We start from the raw sequence: 22168 nt of genomic DNA on the forward strand, positions 1-22168 counted from the left end.
GAGGCAAGGCTATTCCAAAAGGCCACAAAGGTTGCATAAGAGTATGTGAAGACTTGAACCAGGGCAAAGTTACACCAATGGAAGTTGCCGGGATAACTTAGGGTCTTTGAGGAGAAGGTGCAAGTTTGGTAACTGATTGGATGTTGAGAGTGACGAATGGGGAGGAACCAAAGTATCTTAAAGGATCTAGGCCAGAACTGTTGGTAAGATGATAATACCATTATCTGAAAGAAGATAATATGGAAAATTGTAGAAGGAAAAGGAGTGACAGACAGTAAGGAGGAGAGAATTAACATTTTGGTAGTGTGGAGTTTCAGATGCTAATGGCATATCATCCATATAAAGAGATCTAGCAGCAGCTACAAATGTAGGTCTGGGGCACAGCAGAGCTGTTAGAGCTAAAGACACAATGTAGAAGTGTTCAGTGAGAGGAAGACACAAAGGCCTGGAAATTAGGGCAACATGGGTGGAAGTCTAGAAAGAAAGATGCATTCTAGGCTTGTGGAAAACAAGTTAAAAGGCATGTGGAAGAGTAGAGAAGAGCAATGCAAAGATGACCCACAGAGTGAAATACCAAACTAATCAAGGAGAAAATATAATGTTATACTAGGACAATTAATGGCTTCCTGAGTTGAGTCACATGAGGACTAAGATGTTTCACTGGGTTTAGTAAACAGGATGTGGCTGGTGACCATAAAGTGACCAATTCAGTAGTATGAAATCAGACTACAATTTGTTAAAAGCTTGACTGCAATGTGTTCAGAAGTGAATTGAAAGCTACAAAGGTAAAAACAATGGAGAAGGAAGGATGGAAGATATAAGAAAGATATGATAACAAATGGATTAGGGTCCCTGAAACCTTGGGAGTAGGAGATATCAAGAACTTGGAGAGATTCATCTTGGAAAGTAAGAGGACCAGATAAGCAAGAAAAAAATGAGAAGACACGTTTGAGAGATGCTAAGGTTTGAAGAGCCTCTTGTCTGTTGGTTGTGATCTCAGTATAGGAGGTCAGCTATGAAAGTGAGGTGCTAAGCTGGGAAAATGAAGAAAGTAGAAATTGTTTGTTAAGTCAACAAATAAATCTTTAATAAAAAAACTTGCAATTAGTGATTGATTGGAAGCCAGGTATAAAAGAGAGGATGACATCCAGGTTTCCAATTAGGACAAGGCAGTGGACAAAAGTGCCATTCAGTAGGTAAAGAACACAGCTATCTTGATGGAGTGAATATAATGAGTTTAGCTTGAAATTGTAAAATTCACATCTAAATGGAAAGGGAAGAGGGAGAGCCTGGAGATAATAGAGAAAATGAAGTATGCGAGGAGGTAGAAGAGAACACTGAATAGATTTAACTGAGATAGGGAAGAAGAGAAAAGGCTCTGGTCAGAGAGATCAGTTTTAGAGTTTGAGATTTCATGGACACTTCAGTTCCTGTGGGAGTTACAGCAGAATAGAAAAAAATCTTAGAGTTAAGGAAGACAAAGTGCGTTGGACAAAGATGTTGCATATGTTAACAGCATGAATGTTGAAACCTTTCAGAATGATGAAAAGAGAGAGTGAAGGATGCTATGAACTGAATGTTTGTGCTTTTCCAAAATTCATATGTTGAAACCTAACCCTAATATGATGGACTTAGATAGTGGGCCCCATGGGAGGTGATGAAAGGACTTTCTCTCATGAAAGCAGAGTCCTCATGAATGGGATTAGTGCCCTTAGAAAATAGATGCGAAAGAGTTCTCTTGCCCCTTCCACCATGTGAAGACACAGTGAGAAGACAGTGAGCGCTGACCAAACACCGAACCTGCTGGTGCCACGATCTTGAACTTCCAGAACTGTGAGAAGTAAATGTTTGTTGTTTTAGCCACCGTGTCTATGGTATTTTCTTTATGGCAGCCTGAAAAGACTTGGACAAGAGACAAAAAGGGTCAGAGGTTAAAGCTGTTAAAAAGTGTCAAAGATCTTACAACTATTTTATAAATCCAAGTATAAAATGGATGATTTTTTTAAAAAGTGTCAAATAGTGTCTTCTATACTGAGTCAATTAAAAAGAAAAACACCAATACAGTATACTAACACATATATATGGAATTTAGAAAGATGGCAATGATGACCCTGTATGCAAGACAGCAAAAAAGATACAGATGTGTATAGCGGACTTTTGGACTCTGAGGGAGAGGGAGAGGGTGGGATGATTTGGGAGAAGGGCATTGAAACATGTATACTATCATGTAAGAATCGAATCGCCAGTCTATGTCCAATGCAGGATACAGCATGCTTGAGGTTGGTGCACGGGGATGACCCAGAGGGATGTTGTGGGGAGGGTGGTGGGAGGGGGGGTTCATGTTTGGGATCACATGTACACCCATGGTGGATTCACGTCAATGTATGGCAAAACCAATACAGTATTGTAAAGTAAAATAAAGTAAAAATAAAAATTAAAAAAAAAGACAGGAAAATGAAGAGACAGTAAGAAAATGTTTGTAAATCATATATGCAATAAAAGATTTGTATAAAAAAAAACAATAAAATTAGAGAGGGGAGAATCAATGGTGATTCAAAGAGAAGTGGTAACCTAATTTCAAAAGAAGTAAGCAGGACTTCCCGGTAGTTTAGTAGATAATACTCCACACTCCCAATACAGGGGGCCTAGGTTTGATCCCTGGCCAGGGAACTAAGATTCCCACATACTGCAATTAAGCCTGTCTGCTGCAACTACCAAGCCCACCCAGTCTAGAGCACACACACCACCACTAGAGAAGACCATGAGCCACAGTAAAGAGTGTGTGTACCACAGTAAGCACAGGCAAAAGAAGTTATATATATACATATATATATATACACATATATATATATATATGAAGATATATATATATATAATAAAAGTAGAAAAAAAACTATTTTTTTAAAAAAGAGGAATAAGGTGTAGGTGCATCTGGTCCCATCACTTCCTCGGAAATACATAGGGAAACAGCGGAAACAGTGTCAGACTTTAATTTTGGGGGCCCCAAAATCACTGCAGATGGTGACTGCAGCCATGAGATTAAAAGACGCTTACAAGGCTATGGTTTTCCCAGTGGTCATATATGGATGTGAGAGTTGGACTGTGAAGAAAGCTGAGCACTGAAGAATTGAAGCTTTTGAACTGCGGTGTTGGAGAAGACTCTTTGAGAGTCCCTTGGACTGCAAGGAGATCCAACCAGTCCATTCTGAAGGAGATAAGCCCTGGGATTTCTTTGGAAGGAATGATGCTGAAGCTGAAGCTCCAGTACTTTGGCCACCTCATGAGAAGAGTTGACTCATTGGAAAAGACTCTGATGCTGGGAGGGATTGGGGGCAGAAGGAGAAGGGGATGACAGAGGATGAGATGGCTGGATGGCATCACTGACTCGATGGATGTGAGTCTGAGTGAACTCCAGGAGTTGGTGATGGACAGGGAGGCCTGGTGTGCTGCGATTCATGGGGTTGCAAAGAGTTGGACACGACTGAGTGACTGAACTGAATTGAACTGAACTCCTTGGAAGGAAAGTTATGACCAACCTAGATAGCATATTCAAAAGCAGAGACGTTACTTTGCCAACAAAGGTCCATCTAGTCAAGGCTATGGTTTTTCCAGTGGTCATGTATGGATATCAAAGTTGGACTGTAAAGAAAGCTGAGCACCAAAGAATTGATGCTTTTGAACTGTGGTGTTGGAAGACTCTTGAGAGTCCCTTGGACTGCAAGGAGATCCAACCAGTCCATTCTAAAGGAGATCACTCCTGGGTGTTCACTGGTAGGACTGATGCTGAAGCTGAAACTGCAATACTTTGGCCACCTCATGCGAAGAGTTGACTCATTGGAAGAGACTCTGATGCTGGGAGGGGTTGGGGGCAGGAGGAGAAGGGGACGACAGAGGATGAGATGGCTGGATGGCATCACTGACTCGATGGACATGAGTTTAGGTGAACTCCGGGAGTTGGTGATGGACAGGGAGGCCTGGTGTGCTGCGATTCATGGGGTCGCAAAGAGTTGGACACGACTGAGCGACTGAACTGAACTGAACCATAACAGGGGCCTGGAAATGGCAATAGGGAGTGATATGAATGCCAACCTCCTCCATCATAGCCAAATGAGATGAGATGAATAGCAAAGGGCTTCACTGGGGGTTTTGAGGGTGATAATACCAGCAAGGGGCAGCAAGAGTTCATTACAAATGAAGAAGTAAGAGTGTTTGAAGAAACAATAAAATATATTAGGGCATTTGGTCAGAATGAACATTACTTCCAAAAGGTACAGGGGCACTATGAAGGTCAAATGGTCTAGGAAGAGTTAAAGATGAACTGGACAGAGAAAAATGGATAAAGCAATGACTGAGGAGGAGTTTAATATGAAGTTGGTTAGCCCAATAAAATAGTGATGCTACTATATGGCTTAGACCAATGCCATCTAAGAGCATTTTTTGTGATAATGGAAATGTCCTATATTGCACTGACTAATATAGTAATCACCAGCTACATGTGGCTACTAGGTACTTCAAGTGTGGCTAGTGTGTCTACAGAAAACACACAGCAACTTGAATGGTTTAAGGTGTGGCCCCCAAAAGCAATGAATCAACAGTAACCTCCTACTATTCAAAGTGCTTAGAACACTGCCTAATCACTGTGTTAACTATTACTGACATTATCATTACCATTAAATGTGTTTGACTTAAGCACACAAAGGATACCAATTCACAGCTAAAGATGCTATTAAATACACATATATTATTATTGTGGTATATTTGAACGTTCTCAAAATTTCCCAGGGACAAAGAAAAATATCTGTCTTCAGTCATATATGAACATACAAAAATGGGTCACTATGGGTGTTAATAGTTTCACTTAGCATTAAAAACTATCGGCAAATGAAAAGGTTAAGCATACAGCTCTCTCAAAGTACCATATTACATCGTACTGTTCTTTCAATAGTGATATAGCAAGAGAATTTGCAGAGGAATAAGAATTCTCCAAAGAGCAAATTTGTTTAATTTAGAAATTCAATACTAACAAATTGGTTTCCACTTTGTGTGTTTGGAAAAAAAGTTTAGTTATGGAGAATAACCAAATAAGTATTCAGAAAAGAAAAAAAAAAGGAATTAAGGCATGCTTTCATTTTAATCTTATTAGACTTGCCTTGGTTTTTTCAAAACTGGCTTCTTCAGTCATTTTTACAGCTTGTTTCACCTGCTTATAAGCACTTGCTTCTCTTTGCTGCACCTCTGTCAAGCTGTTCCTCACGGAAACTAGTGCAGACATTAAGTCATCTCTTTCTCTGTCAGCACAAAAAGAACATTGAAAACAAGATATGATCAAATGGTCAAGTATTCATAAGTCAGGGAGGAAAAAGCATTGATACGTATTAGAAGAAGAGCCAGGGCAGGCCGGCCCAGCCCAGCACATGTGCAAGCACACCCCAGAGAAAGACTCTCTGTTCTCACTTGGCGAGGGGCAGGCAGAACGGCCAGAGAGCAGGGAGCATTCATGGCAGGACTGCATCTGCGTGGGATAACAACCTACTGTGGAGAGGACTGGCACACTAGGGCTGCAGAGGAAAGCCCAGAAAAGAGGAAATTAAGTTAAAAAGCTAAGTGTAGGTGGCAGAAAAGGAGAAAAAACTGATAAAGTTGTGGAAGTGTGAATGAAGGTCACTCAGTTGTGTCAGACTGTGACCCTATGGATGATACCATCCATGGAATTCTCCGGGCCAGAATACTGCAGTGGGTAGCCTATCCCCTCTCAAGTGGATCTTCCCCACTCAGGAATTGAACTGGGGTCTCCTGCATTGCAGGTAGATTCTCTACCAACTGAGCTGTCAGGGAAGGTGGGAATCGTACCTCAAAGTAGAAGTAACCATGGTAAGAAGGGACTACTGAGGTTTTGTTTGCACTATTGGCTCTCTGCTCTACTAGAACGAACTTGTTTTTTTTTCTTTTCGTCTTCCTTCACAACCCTCTTTTTGATACTTCTTGGCTTCCCTGGTGGCTCAGATGGTAAAGCGTTTGCCTGCAATTCAGGAGACTCGGGTCTGATCCCTGGGTCAGGAAGATTCCCTGGAAAAGGAAATAGCAACCCACTCCAGTATTCTTGCCTGGAAAATCCCATGGTCAGAGGAGCCTGGTAGGTTCAGCCCATGGATTCTCAGAGTCGGACATGACTAAGCGGCTTCACTTACAAATGAAAAACTTTCACCTACTTGTGAAAGTATTTCTTCTTTCAATGTGTAGTACTGTTGGATTACTCAAATGCCTTGATTACACATAATACTCGTTATTTTACAAAATCTTACCCCTCTAGGTTTGATCATTGCCTAGCTCTACCCCCTTCTCAGCAATTCTCATAAAGCTAAGCTATTTCTTGGGGACAGAACTGAACTGAATGCCAAAATGCTTTGGCATGTAAAACAGCACCAAGGTTCCAATCTCATGGATTAATTTAAGCAAATTCCACATAAAAGATTTCAGGATATCTGGAACTCATCCACTGGATAAAAATGATCAATAGATCCCCCCAAAAGTGAGGTGGGAAACTTTCTATTAACACAAAACAACAAAAAAAGTAAGTTGGACTGTTACTTATGCTATTCCATACTTTGTTAAAAAGCTCAAGTTTTAAACTGTGATTTCAAAGTCAGTTGAAGTAACTGCTGTAGCTTCCTTTTCATTGCCAAGTTCTGAACTATTGCTAGTCAACTGTGTAAACTATTAATAAAGAGTAAATTTTAAGGAGTCCTAACTTAAAAGATTAAATCTCTGAGTTTGAATTACTTTCAAAATTGACCAGTGTCTTGATTAAAAAATTTTCTTAAAGTAATTTAAACTATTTGTGGCATTTGGAAAATAGTCATATTTTTAAAAATATGTAATACTGAGCAAAGTTACATTATTAACAGTTTCATAAAAGCTCTTTTTGTTAAAAAAATAAATTGCTGGAAGTATCATAAAACTTGTGGGAGCATAGTGATCTTCATTTTAGAATTTCTTGATTCACTTATTTTCAATTGAGAAAAATAATTTTTTTTGTCTAAAGGAAATGAAAAAGGAATGAATTATTTTGATCAAATATAATCAAACACAATAATTATGTGAAAACGTGGAAGAAACAAAGCAAGATTATTCTGGTTGAGTAAAAAATATTAAGTAAAATGCAAACAAAATCAAATTCATATTTATTTGCATTTCAGAAAAGGCTCTAACATAAAAGGGACTAGCTTCATTGAGAATATGCAACCCAACTAGAACCTATGTCTCCAAGTAGAAAATAAAATTTCACTCTTAAGGATAACAGGTCAACATCATATAGTTACCTTTCCTAAAGTTCTAGACCTACTAAGAAACCAAAGTCTCTATTCAATGATACTCTTACCTGTTCCTAATACTATACCACCATCAAACCTGAAGTTACAAATAAAAAGATTAACAAAAAACCTCAGAATATATAGTAACAAACAGGCCACAATAGGATCAAGTTTCTAACAAATTTGCTTCTTACAGGAGACTTACACTTAATATATTTAAACCATTTCTAGTATATCCTCTTGCTAAGAGTAGTCTGTCACACAGTATATACTCAATGAAACAAATGACAAAAGAACAAATGAATGAATAATGACTTTGCTACAGAAGGGCCTCAAAGAGGTTAAGCAAAATTCTGTCCCAGTTCTAATATTTTACAGTTAAAATTTTTATAGTTCCCCCACCAGGGATCGAACCCATGTCCCCTTTGGGGAACGTGTGGAGTCTTAACCACAGGACTACCAGGAAAGTCTCCTATGTCTAAATTTAAAAAGTCACTAGACTATTTAGAGAGCTTCCCTGGTGGCTCAGATGGTAAAGCATCTGCCTGCAATGTGGGAGACCTGGGTTCGATCCCTGGGTTGGGAAGATCTCCTGGAGAAGGAAATGGCAACCCACTCCAGTATTCTTGCCTGGAGAATCCCACGGATGGAGGAGCATGGTAGGCTACAGTCCATGGAGTTGCAAAGAGTCGGACACGACTGAGCGAGCTTCACAGCTTCACAGACTATATTTAGAACTGGAAACAAAAGAGTTTAATTGCTCTGGATCAAAAAATTTTCAGAACATAAGCTCACCAATTTCAGACTACTGAATGACAAAAAATCATCAGAGATAAACCCTCAAAGACTGTGGTGACTCAGACAAACAATCTGCTTGCAATGCAGGAGAACCAGGTTCAATCACTGGGTCAGGAAGATCTCCTGGAGAAGGAAATGGTAACCCACTCCAGTATTCTTGCCTGGGAAATTCCATGGACAGAGGCACCTGAAGGGCTGCACTCCATGGGGTCACAAAGAGTCAGACACGACTGAGCAACTAATACACACACACACACACACACACACACACACACACACTGATGTTTTGTTAAGGTCACCATTCAACAGTGAATCTGTAAAAGAACTGTACTAAAAATTTGTGCAACCACTGGACTGACACATTCCAATTTTCTGTAAAAGAAATGTAATATATGCTTCAAGATGGCCCTCAGACCATCTGAAAAGTTCAGGAGAGATACTTAAATTACACATATGCTTACAGGTGCCACTAGCAATTTTGGCAATTTAGGACTATCTAAATTTGGCAACTTAGGGCTTCCCTGGTGGCTCAGATGGTAAAGAATCTGCCTGCAATGTGGGAGACCTGGGTTCAATCCCTGGATCTGGAAGATTCCCCTGGAGAAGGGAATGCCTACCTGCTCACAGTATTCTTGCCTGGATAATTCCATGGAGGAGGAGCCTGGCACGCTATATAGTCCATGGGGTTGCAAAAGAGTGGGACATGACTGAGAGACTAACACACAGGACCATCTACTCAGTCACTGCATTTTTTATTTGTTTTGTTTCAACTTAGCCAGCCCACATATCAAATAGCAAGCGCTTGAAAAAACAACTCTGGGTATATTAGCCCTATCCTCAATATAAGGCTTCCCATGGGGCTCACTAGGTAAAGAATCTGCCTGTAACATACAAGATGCAGGAGAGGAAGATTTGATCCCTGGGGTGGGAAGATCCCCTGGAGAAGAGCATGGCAACTAAATCCAGTATTCTTGCCTGGAGAATTCCATGGACAGAGAAGACTAGCAGGCTACAGTCCATGGGGTTGCAGAGAGCTGGACCTGACTGAAGTGAATGAACATGTGGGCAACATAAGGCCCTGCTTCCTGTCCCATTTCTATATGTCTATATTTCTATATTCTGGCTGACATCTTCTTGAGTTTTTTTCTCCTCTACTTCAGCCCCATGCTACTACTCATTATCTGTCCTTCAGAAATGGTCAATTCTGGCTACCCAGATTAACTACTCAGTCAGCTGCAGTGCAGCTCCTAGTCCACAGTGCCAGCCCAAAGCCAGGCCTGAGCAAGCGTCTTACAATGGGAAGTCATACAAACTCACATGATACATCAATGTGAGAGTGAGAGGGCCATCTCCCGTGGCAAAAGTTCTTTAACTGCTTAAAAACACCATGGGAATGTTTTGATGAGTGTGATCAAGGAGTTTTTCAAACAAAGCAAGCAATACAGCATTAATCCTGCAACATGCCACGATGCAGATGATAGAGCAGCTGAGGCAGAAAATGAAGTAAGAAGCAGGGGTGTCGTTCTAGGATGAACTAACAATCATGTAGTATTTAAGGAAACTAGTATTTAAGGAACCTAGAGCAACAATCAGTGCAAAAAGGACTGAGAAAGTCTCTGACTAATCTTGGCCAATGTTTATAATAAGGAAAAGAGACAAGTTGCTCTGATATATACATGAGCTTCATCTTGAAATATGGCGTACTCCATATTTAATTCCTTCAATTCCTAAGCTATTCCACAGTTATTAGCAGTTTTAAGATTTATTAAACATCACTGTTTTTAAAAGAAAGTCTAGAAGGCTGACTACAACATTTCCTTGTTCCTCATTTCTGGGAAGTTCCCACTACAGTCTTTCTTTTTCTTTTGGTTTTCTGTGTATGTGTGTAAGAGAGATAATGAATTCTCTTTTATTCTTAAGCAGTTAGTCTTAGTTTTTTAATTTTCTTTTTTAAAAACTGAAATATAGTTACAAAGCAAGCTATACAGAAGATTGCCAATCACCCATTCCCAAATCACAAGCTGGACTGAAGTCCCGGGATCAGTACAGTAGTAATCATTTCTGAAAAATACACTGAGGTTCCTTCAAGGCACTGTGAGCTACAGACAGGAATTTAATACAAAGCAGTTCCATCTTGATTCCCATTTGTAAATACTTTGATCATTAAGAAAGAAAGGTTATTGTTGTTCTTACCTACTTCATGACATACTGAGGACTAAGTGAAAGGCAGAAATTAAGAAATAGTATAAGGACTTCAAGCTATCTTTTAAAATATATCCAATGAACTCAAAAGCTGTTAAATTTTCTCTCCAAAAAGTTTCAAGGGTCCTAATAAAACACTGCAAACACGGGCAGTCTGGTCTTCAAGTTGTGCCTGATCCTCTCCTTTTCAGCTATCCAATGTTGTATCATGGGGGCCTCCCTGGTGGCTCAGATAGTAAAGAATCTGCCTGCAATGCAGGAGACCTGGGTTTGATTCCTGGGTTTGGAAGATCCCCTGGAGAAGGGAATGGCAATACATTCCAGTATTCTTGCCTAGAAAACTTCATGGACAGAGAAGCCTGGTGGGCTACAGTCCATGGGGTCACAAAGAGTCAGACACGACTGAGCAACTAACACTTTCACTACTTTCACTAGTGTTGTGTCATATATATCATATATTACATATATATATCATATATTACATATATATATCATATATTACACATATATATCATATACTACATATATATATATATCATATATTACAAGCTAAAAAATCAACAAAGTAGCTTGAAATTGGTACCACAATACTACAGTTTTCAATAGAGACCAAGACACACTTTTAATTTATCATATTTGGGATACAACTTCAAAAATTTCACACTAGAGTCATGCAAGAAATACTACAGTACAGTTCATTGAGGGTTCAGGCTTCTTAATTATGCTTAAAACTAGAAATCAAACCTAAAAAGTTTTGGCCACTCTTCAAAGTCAGCATAACATTCAATATTTAGCTTTCTGCATTAGTAAATTGAAAGAAACTGAATACCAGCTTAGGCCATGGGAATAATACAGACAATGATTTTCATTGACAGTAAAAGTAGAAGCCTTCCACAGTATACTGTTATTAAAGTAGAATATGAGTCAATGACATGCTGACAAAGCTGAAAATTGAACTGAAAAGGTTGACATTTATTCTAAGAGACTAAGAGCTGAAATAGAGGATAGAGACAAAGGAATATGTAACTGGGCAAGAATATAATTTCTAAATGACTGCCAGGCTTGGAATCAATGTAAACATTGTAGCTTCCTTTTAAGACATTTTACTTATAACCCAGAAGGATAATATGAAATCAGTATAATAGGAAAAAGAAACACTGCTTTTTATTTGCTGACTTGTTTTGTCTGACTAGTTTATCTTAGAATATCCGCTTCATCTGCATGACTTTGAATATGCTTTTTCCATTTTAAAATTAATCTTTCATTACATTCTTCTCATAATAAATTAATTACCAATATGGTTAAAATTGGTAATTAAAATTTCAATGTATTAAAAAGCAGAGACATCACTTTGCCAACAAAGTCCATATAGTAAAGCTATGGCTTTTCCAGGAGTTATGTACAGATGTGAGAGCTGGACCATAAAGAAGGCTGAGTGCCAAAGAATTGATGCTTCGAATTGTGGTGCTAGGGAATACTCTTAAGAGTCTCTTGGACTGCAAAGAGATCAAACCAGTCAATCCTAAAGGAAATCAATCCTGAGTATTCATTGGAAGGACTGACGCTGAAGCTCCAAAAATTTGGCCACCTGATGTGGAGAGCTGACTCAGTGGAAAAGACCCTGATGCTGGGAAAGACTGAGTGCAGGAGGAGAAGAGGGCAGCAGAGGACGAGATGGTTAGAAAGCATTACAGACTCAATGGGCAGGAATCTGAGCACACTGTGGGAGATAGTGAAGGACGGGAGAGCCTGGCGTGCTGCAGTCCATGGGGTCACAAATAGTCAGACACAACTTAGCAACTGAACAACAACAGTGGTTAGAGACTGCTTAACAAACATTGTCAGTTTCAATGCCTTCTTCTACTTCTCCAGTGGTACACTGTTAAATATTGTGATTATTCTTTTGCATCTTTTTCTATGCACATGTATTCACCTGGTTGTGAGTGAGCCTCTAAAAAAATACAAATAGTTTCCTGCCAGGTATGTCTTTCTCATCTTTTTTCATTTTTTTCTTCAATAACATATTTTAGAGCTTAGTTGAACATCAGTACATACAGATCTACTTCATTCTTTTTTTTCTTTTTTGTACATAAAATTTCATACTTTATCTAAACTGAAGTCCCCTTATTCTTCTTTGAGGGATATTTAGGTTGTTTACATCTAAAAGGAAAACCTATCGTTTTCTTCTATAGTTTCTATACTCACAATACTTCTGCTACCACATTTGTAGATTTTCCACACATAGCAATTCTCTAATTCTGAGTGGCTACTAACTCCATTCTGATACTAACTGCCTGGAATTGACACAAACCCTGCAGGTTACGGCTCAGTCCCACAAAACAATCTCAACTTTAGGTTCCAATTGTAAGTCCCAGGTACCTTGTATCTCTTCTGACCCAAAACCATAGATTTCCATGATCCTTTCCAGTACAAAATGATTTACTAGAACAGCTCACAGAACTCAGGAAAGTGTTTTCCTTAAATATTGCTCACTTATTATAAAAAATTCAACTCATGAACAGATAATAGAAGAGATCACTAGACAAAGGTATGTGGGAAGGTGTGTGGAGCTTCCACATCCTGTCTGGTGTCACATTCTAGTACTCAATGTGTTGACCAATCCAGAAGCTCCCTAAACTCCATTGTTTAGAGTTTGTATAGAAGTTCCATAGGCATGATTGATTAAATCATTGGCCACTGATGCCTGGACTCCATCTCCAGCTCTTTCCCTTCCTAAAGGTTGGGAAATAGAGACTGAAAATTCCAGTCTTCTAATTACATGTACGGTGTCTGTGGCAATCAGCATTCTCATCCTTAGTTAAAAGTCATCTACTTAATATAAACTCATGGGCTTAACAATAACAACCTATTGCAGAAGCAGAGGACAAAACACAAATGTTAGTACAAAATACATACTTATTGCTTTTACCACTTAGAAAAATACAGAAGTTTCAGGAGTTCTATGCAAAGAATGGGAAATGAAGACAAAAATATGTATTTCTTATCAAATGACAGTATCACAACAGCATTACAAATAATGCTGCAAATAGAGTTTCCTATAAATGCCCTATTATTATACACAAACATTCTCTAGTGTACATTTTGAAACATGTAATACACAATTTAAATATTAATGAACAGTACTAAATCACCCTCAAAAGCAGTGTCAATCTATAGTTCCACTAGCAGTGTATGAAAATACAGACTTATTCATAGCCTCATCAATTCTCGAGACCACTAGTCTTTTTAAAATTTTCACCAGTTTGATAGTTGGCATTTTTAAACTGGTATTTTTAAACTTGTATTTTCAGTATTTGAATGAGGCTTTGTTGGTGACTCAGCAGTAAAGAATTCACGTGTAATACAGGAGATGCAGGTTTGATCCCTGTGTCAGGAAGATCCTCTGGAGAAGGAGATGGCAACAGATTCTAGTATTCTTGCCTGAAAAATCCCATGGACAGAGGAGCCTGGTGGATTATAGTCCATGGGGTTGCAAAAGTTGGACACAACTTAGCGACCACCATTTTCTTAACTAATAACACCACCACCATTTTCTTGAATAATAACAGAATGAATAGCTTAAATGGCAAAATGACAACAAATAACAAATGCTGGCAAAGATGGAAGAAAAGGCAACTCTAGAGCACTGTTGGGAGAAATGTAAATTAGTAAGCTGTTAGGTAAAACAGTATGAAAGTTCCTCAAAAAATTAAAAAGTATCAAAAGAACTACCATACAATCCAGAAAATCCACTTCTGGGTAGTTTTCAGAAGAAAACAGAAACAGAAATCCAGAAGGATGTAGACGCCCCTATGTTCACTGCAGCCTTATTTCGAATAGCCATTATACAGAAGCAACATACATGTCCATCAAAGAACGGATTAAAGAGGATGAGGTATATGTGTATAAATACACATGCATAAACAATGAAATATCACTCAGCAATACAATGGCTGAATGAAATGAAATGAAATCTTGCCATATGCAACAATATGGATGGACTTAGAAGGTATTATGCTAAGTAAAATTAGTCAGACAATAAAATATGATTTCATTTATGTTTGGAGAATCTGAATAACAAAACAAATGAACTAATGTAACAGAACAGAAACAGAATCAGATACAAACAAGGGGTTGCCAGAGGGGAGGGTTTTGGGAAGATGAGTAAAATAGGTAAATGAGATTAAGATTATTTATTTTGTCACTTAAAACAAGTCAAAAGGATGAAATGTAGAGCGTGGGAAATACAGTTAATAATACTGTAATAATTTTACATGGTGACAGGTATAACTAGACTTATTGTGGTGATCATTTCGTAATGTATAGAATTATCAAATCACTATGTTGTACACCTGGGACTAACATGGTATTGTGGGTCAAGTACACTTCAATAAAAAAAAAATGAATGAACACTTAACTTGTGCATTATCATCCTCTTTTATTGCTTACCAATTCCTAACCTATACCTACTTTGCAACTGGGAAGTTTCTCTTTTCTGTTTCTTTTCAAAGAAATTATTTATACATTGTACCAAAAATTTATTTTTATAAAATATAAATATTTTCCTATCTTTTAGTTTAGTTTGCAATATTGTATCATAAGTAAGTTTTTGTGTTAGTGGAGTCAAATGTAACATTTTATTTCCCCTTTTGGCTTACTTTCCTCATCATGCTCAGAACTTTAATTAGCCCAAGTCCATAAAGAGGTTTTTCTATATTTTCTCCCAATACTTTTGCAGTCTAGAAGTCATATCTAGGTCTTTAAACCATCTTGAATTTACTTTTGTGAAGTATGATTCCATTCTTTTTTCAAATATAAACAAGCAAATTTTTAACTTCTCTGAGTCTCAGTTTCCTTAGTTGTAGAATGATGGCAATCTACTTACCTCATCAATGTTTTACTAAGATTAAAAGACATTACATTTTAAATTTCCTGGTACAATCCTAGGTATATTAGAAATGTTTTTACATATTAGTTGTATCTGAAAATATATTTAACATACATTTAATAAATTGTCACTATATGAAATACTAGTGTGCATGCTCAGTCACATCTGATCCTTTGCAACCCCATGGACTGTAGCCTGCCAGGCTCCTTTGTCCATGGAATTTTCCAGGCAAGAATACTGGAGTGGGTTGCCATTTCCTCCTCTAGGGGATCTTTCTGACCCAACCTGCATCTCCTGCATTGGCAGGTGGATTCTTTATCACTAAGCCACCTGGGAAGCCGATATGTAATAAATAGGAATAAGTTAATACTATATTTAATAATTAGTATAATATTTAACAAAAAGCAAGGCCATCAGTGCAGATCATGAAAAGTACCAGTGGAGAAATTTAGTTTTTATATAACAACCAATAAATTAGTCACATGTAGAAACCATAGCTGTGGGACATTTTTACTACTTCCAAGTATAGGAGGTACAGATGGGTTTTAATATTTATAGAGCATTTATAATACGGCAGGAAAGGTTTGAAGCAATATGTAGGTATGCATTCGATGTTCCCTCAAAAATAATACTATTAGGCACTTTTACCTCCATTTTTAAGTCAGGGAATTGAGGCATGAGAGGATTGAACCCAGGTCTCCTGCATTGCAGGTGGTCTCCTGTACTACAGGCAGATTCTTTACCAACTGAGCCACCAGGAAAGCCTTAAACAAAGTAAGCTGTTAGTAGAACCAAAGTACGGATCCAGGCAGTTTGACTCAAAAGCTAACACTCGAGTCACAAGGCTAAGCTGCATCCATAATATTCCAAGAGGTGGTATTGAATATCATTCACCAAAACAAAGGAAGACTTCAAACTCAGGGAAGTAAATTCTTTCATCCAAAGGTCAAAACTGACTTTAATGACCAAGTCTTTTCATTCTTGACACCAGTTCCAATTAGAGGATCTCTGATGTTAACAAAGTTATGACCAACCTAGACAACGTATTAAAAAGCAGAGACATTACTTTGCCAACAAAGGTCTGTCTAGTCAAGGCTATGGTTTTTCCAGTAGTCATGTATGGATGTGAGAGTTGGACTATTAAGAAAGCTGAGCTCCGAAGAATTGATGCTTTTGAACTGTGGTGATGGAGAAGACTCTTGAGAATCCCTCGGACTGCAAGGAGATCCAACCAGTCCATCCTAAGGGAAATCAGTCCAGAATATTCATTGGAAGGACTGATGCTGAAGCTGAAACTCCAAAACTTTGGCCACCTGATTCAAAGAACTGACTCATTTGAAAAGACCCTGATGCTGGGAAAGATTGAAGGTGGGAGGAGGAGGGGATGACAGAGGATGAGATGGTTGGATGGTATCACCAACTCAATGGACATGAGTTTGAGCAAACTCTGGGAGCTGATGATGGACAGGGAGGCCTGGTGTGCTGCAGTCCATGGGATCACAAAGAGTTAGACACGATTGAGCGACTGAACTGAACTGATATTAACAATAAACGCCCATATAAACAGCAATTTACTGAGTGTCTGCTACAGCCCAGGTACTCTTCTAGAAGTCAGGGATATAGAAATAAAACAGTTGCTACCTGCAAGTATACACAATATATTATAAAGTTACAGAAGGAAGGAGGCTAAGTCAATTGAGGACAAAATGGGGTAAGGCTGGTGAGAGAATACTTCTATGAGGAAGTGATGTTTGGGCTATTTAAATGAACCCAAGAAGACAGAAAAAGGTGACCCTGAGCACAGAAAAAAGCAGAGGGCATGTGAGAGAGAATACCAACTATAAATCATCACTGGATACTGTATTAAATAATAATCCTAAACTTCTACAGAATAAAATTTTCATAGGAAAAGGCTTCCTCTGGAATTGTGAAAACAAAACAAAAAAGATGTACCCAGAAAACTGTAGTATTTCAGCCTAGATGAAAACTTTGGCTCCATAAAAACTCACTTGTAATTTGTCCCTGATCAATCCTCAAATATTAACAAATGGGATACAGTGGATCCTTCTTCCAGTGTACTCATAATATTCTTCATGATAAGCACATATTAAAGACTTGGGAAAAAAAAGCTCACTTTATACTACAGCAGGGAAATCTGAAATCGGCCAAAATCAAGAGAATTTCTCTCAAACTCAGTGCTGTTATGAATAGTGCTGGATCTTCAATTACAGAGTCATAGAAATGAACAGAATTATAAAGGCTATCTACTTCAATCCTCTCATTTAAAGATGAGACTGAAACCAACAAAGATAAAATTATTTGTCTAAAATGACTAGATTATACACAGTTGGCAGAACCTACATATTCTCTCTTTAATATAGCTACAATGAAGGGACCTTAGAAAATTCATTTTATTTGAAGCTTAACATTAATCACATGTGATTTAGCATGGAGATAAAAAAAAACTATAATGCCCATTTAAAGATGTGGGTTTCCCTGTTACCAACAACCCCACATACAGAAGCATACTTACTTAGTCAGTCTTTCAATGGTTTGTACGTGAACGTTATTATGGGTTTGGGAAAGAACAGCTTCATGCTGAGCACATTTCAAACAAAGACCACCAACACGGTTAGAAATATTAGCAGCAAGAAGAGACTCTTTATGCTTTAGTCGCTCTTTAAGATCTTCACAGTTTTTCTGATATTCAGCTAAGTCTTTCCTAAAAAGAAGGGAAAAAAGCTTTAGCAAGTGGACATAGCAGGGGAAGAAGTTAGCATAAACTGAAAAAGTAGCACTGACATATATATACTATGATGGCAAGAGTACTGGAGTGGTTTACCATTTCCTTCTCCAGGGGATCTTCCCGACCCAGGGATTGAACCTGGGTCTCCCTCATTGGAGGCAGACACTTTAACCTCTGAGCCACCAGGGAAGCCCGACATATATATACTATCATGTGTAAAACAGAAAATAGATAGATAGTGGAAAGCTGCTATCTAACACAGGGAGCCCAACCTAGAGCTCTGTGACAACCTAGAGGGGTGGGATTGGGGACAGGGAGACTCAAGAGGAAGGAAGGGGAGACTCGATGTGAATGATTCACATTGTTGTGAGGCAGAAACCAATATAACATAGTAAAGCAATTATCATCTGATTAAAATTTTTTAAAAATGTCCCGGTAAAAGTATACTACTTGTAAAGGTATCATCACAGTGATAACTACTATCATTTACTGGTGTTTACCTTATTTAGGTGCTTTTTATACAATACCTTATTAATTCTTACCACAACCCAGAGATGTAGATGTGATTATCTGAATTGACCCTTTGAATAAAGTGAGACTTGAAAATATTAAAGTTGTTTTAAGATTTTAACACAGACTAGTGTGCCTCCGATACTGGCTCTCTTTTCAAGGGATCCCATCTCTTCCCAAAATACAAATCCTAAATAATTTTTCTCAATAAAGGGATAACACAATATCCTTAAATTGAGGGAAATATCCTATTTCAAGTGTTAACTTTTTAAAATTTATAAAGAGAACCTTAAAAGATTGCAAAAAGGATATGGATTTTATGCATGAGTAATTTATTGCTGCCCATTTTTCTTCAGTAAAAAAAATCAACTAACCACAAAGTTCTACAAAGGACTGAGAGTGGGCTACAGAAAGAAGTCAGAATTTGACAGACATAAGATTTCACAAGCAGCAGCTATTGGCTGGAAATATACAGCTTGATAATGAAAGGGCAGAGGAACTGTATGTTTGTGTTCTTCGTTTGTTTGTTTGTTTTAATGGGTTAGTTCCTGGATAAGGTTTTTCTCTATGTTGATCTGTTAAGGATTAAATGACCAGTATATGGATTGTATTTTCCTTCCCCATCCCTAAAATGCTTTGGTAAAGTCAACTTAGGTAACTGAGCTTCCTTGCACACATATCCCTTTCATATTGTATTTTTTTTTTAAGTCCTAACTTAAAGAAATTGTTCTTAAATTCTTAAGACTGCAGAAGGCAGGCACTTTATCTCTGGCTCAGGCTACTCTCTATAGATAAATTCAGGGATCTATAGCCATCCTAATTTGCTCCCTGTCACAAAGGAGAAGCCAACAGTCAAACATCTGGCTGTTACACACTTCGTCGACTCTTGGGATTTGGGGGGCTTTCAGACAGCCTGGAAGAGGTGGAAAGATCTACGGGCCATCTAAAAGTTAAAAAAAAAAAGCAAATCTAATGACACTCTGAAGCAGAAAAAAAGGAGCTGTTTATATCTTTTTCCCAAGATAATATCTACAATATAATGTTTCCTTTTAAGTATCATGTAGAAAAAGTCTGATGGTTGGATGGCATCACCAACTCAATGGACGCGAGTCAGAGCCAACTATGGGACATGGTGAAGGACAGAGAAGCCTGGCACACTGCAGTCCAAGGGGTCACCAAGAGCTGGACACGACTTAGTGACTGACAACAACACAGTCTGACTTTCGAAAGCTTTATAAAAAGAACTTCAGAAGTAGATTCCAAAGTCAGAGTCTCCACTACTATTTCTGTCAGCTTCAAAATCAAAACACTCAAGTAGATTCAGTTACATGAAGAGGCAAACAGAAAATTTAAAAAATAGGTAACATAAAACTAGAGTTTCCAAGAGCAGTGATTTTATTTCTTTCTTTAAGAAAATGCTTCTTTAAATAATCTTAAATTATGCTAAAAAAAATGAAGAAACAGAAGAATGCAGGGAACAAAGTCTGGTCCATTGCAAGGTGATATTTTAGTGCAATGCAAGACTGCAGAGTTGAATTGTGAATGGAACAAAATAAGTCATATTCCCATAAAATAGTGAGCTAGAAATATATCACTAAATACTGAAGAACCAAAACACAATAGAAATCAAACTACAGCAAAGCAAGAAAGCAAAAAATAGACCATTTTATAAAAGTTTAGGTTTCTTCATGAAAAATCAAGAGTCTCTACAGAAATCCTCAACCTTATAAGGCATGAAAGGCCTAAGAATATATTAAAATAAATGAATAACTACATTTGTAGCAAAAAGCCATGAGTTCTGGTTCTGGTAGTACTTTAGTTACAGCTCTAGACAATACATGGCCTGAAAAATTTAATGTTAAATTTTATTTCAAAAATAAAATTTACTAAAATAAAATTCAAAAAATATTTTAAACATTATTTTGTTAGAAAAGATTTCATTACCACTATTTCAATTAACCCTTAACTTAAAAAATTAATTCCTGTATCTTTTCCTACTCGTAATATAGAACAAATCACTAATGGTTAATCTATAATATATAGGGTTTATTGGGATTTTTGAAAACATATCAAAAAGTACATGAAAATTTGTATATACTCAAATCTGCCAAGGATATAAAAACTCAAACTATTATACTACTGTTGCAATTTTAAAATTAGATGAAGACCTCCTACAGAAGAAAAAAAAATACTTGCTTGTAATTTGAAAATTACAGTGCTTTATTTATATTATTTTATTTTAAAAGTATAATTTCTATAAGATGAGCTACTAATTCCTTTTTCTATACGAAAACATAATATTTTACAACTGATGAAGGGATAAATTTTATAATTTAGCTCACATTTCTTTGACACAGGATTTGAAAAAGGAGCTCACAAATCCCTTTAGCCTTCACTAATCTGAGGAAATTTCATGTAGTGTATATAAAATAATATCAAGCAATTTCTATATTGACTAAAACTGAAATTTCAGTAAACATTCAAACATATTTTTAAGATCATTATGATTTTGCCAATGACTTTAAGTAGATGATAATACTTTACCTCAAAAACGTCAATTGAGATTCCAGGATTTCACTCTTTTCCTCATAAGTAAGTTTTAGTCTCTCCTTTAGAAAAGAAAAAAAAAATGTGCATTTTTTCCATGTCCTGTGTTTTAGTTATTAATATTAAAATCAGTTATTTCTTTTTATCCAGGAGGAAAATCAATGTGCTCTCTCTGGAATCACTTTCCTTTATCCACTCCAAACACTTTATTTTTATTGAGTGAAAGCCTGCAAAGAACTACTGAGTCATAAAATGGTGATTACTAATAAAAAAGTTTTTTTTTCCAAACTGCATAAACCAGTTCTTATTTTTAAAAGTATGACTCTGGGCAAAACCAATTATAGCCCAAAAAGTCCATGAGGGCAAGGATCAAATCTTCCTGGAATCTCCCATTGTGATTGCTGCATAGCTGAAGCACCAAAAAATATTAATATGTGTTGGATGAATGATAAAAGTTATAAATCACAGTATGATAGACCAAAGTGATATATAATCCACAAGCCTCAGCTGATATCCAGTTTTTCTTTAATTCTAAGATAAAAACACTGCTACCTCCAAGAGCTTATATTCTAAGCAGAAATAGCAAGACAGATGAACAAATATAATTATATACAGTTTACACTAGTGAAAATACAGAAGGTAAAATGAAATAGAAAAGGCAGGAACTTATAATTTAGCTGAAGAGACGTAGAGAAGGCTTCATTAGAAGAGATGCTAAGACTTGGATAATTTCCAATAGAGCAAAAGGATCAGTGACTGGAGAAAGTGTGATATATATCTGGTCAATAAGTAGTTCAGTATCACTAGAATGTAGAATGCTACATGGGAGAGTAGATAGAGATGAGCTGATTAGGTAAGTGGTCAGCGAGAAGAATGAATATATGAAGACTTTTATTTAGTACCTACAACTAAATAAAAGCCTCTACATAGCTGAAGCACTGGATGAATATTGAAATCTTTTTATCAGCACTGAATCTTATATTACACTGAAGGATATGTAAAAGAGATCATCACAAATGAAGACATTGCAAATAAATAGCAGATAAGCTGATGAACAAGAGTCATGAAGTAGCTACTTACAAAACAGAAACAGACTCACAGACTTAGAGAATGAACTAATGTTTGCCATTAGGGGGAAGAATGGGGGGAAAGATATAGAGCTTGGAT

At 37.3% G+C, this 22168-nt stretch overlaps 1 protein-coding gene across 8 annotated transcripts in view; it reads right to left on the minus strand.

The window, feature by feature from the left end:
• SDCCAG8 (SHH signaling and ciliogenesis regulator SDCCAG8) overlaps nt 1–22168 on the minus strand; it is a 243423-nt gene that overhangs the window by 179070 nt on the left and 42185 nt on the right. For all 8 annotated transcript variants that reach the window (XR_011247670.1, XR_011247669.1, XM_069545550.1 and 5 more), the window contains exons 7-9: nt 20999–21063; nt 17732–17920; nt 5150–5288 (exon numbers count right to left, since the gene is read on the minus strand). Coding sequence is in view for 6 of the 8 variants with exons in the window: in XM_069545550.1 (XP_069401651.1) it covers nt 5150–5288; nt 17732–17920; nt 20999–21063 (393 nt within the window). In the remaining 2 variants the exon portion in view is untranslated. The remainder of the gene's footprint in view (nt 1–5149; nt 5289–17731; nt 17921–20998; nt 21064–22168) is intronic.

The sequence above is a fragment of the Ovis canadensis genome, chromosome 12 (genome assembly GCF_042477335.2).
Source record: "Ovis canadensis isolate MfBH-ARS-UI-01 breed Bighorn chromosome 12, ARS-UI_OviCan_v2, whole genome shotgun sequence".
Lineage (NCBI taxonomy): Eukaryota > Metazoa > Chordata > Mammalia > Artiodactyla > Bovidae > Ovis > Ovis canadensis.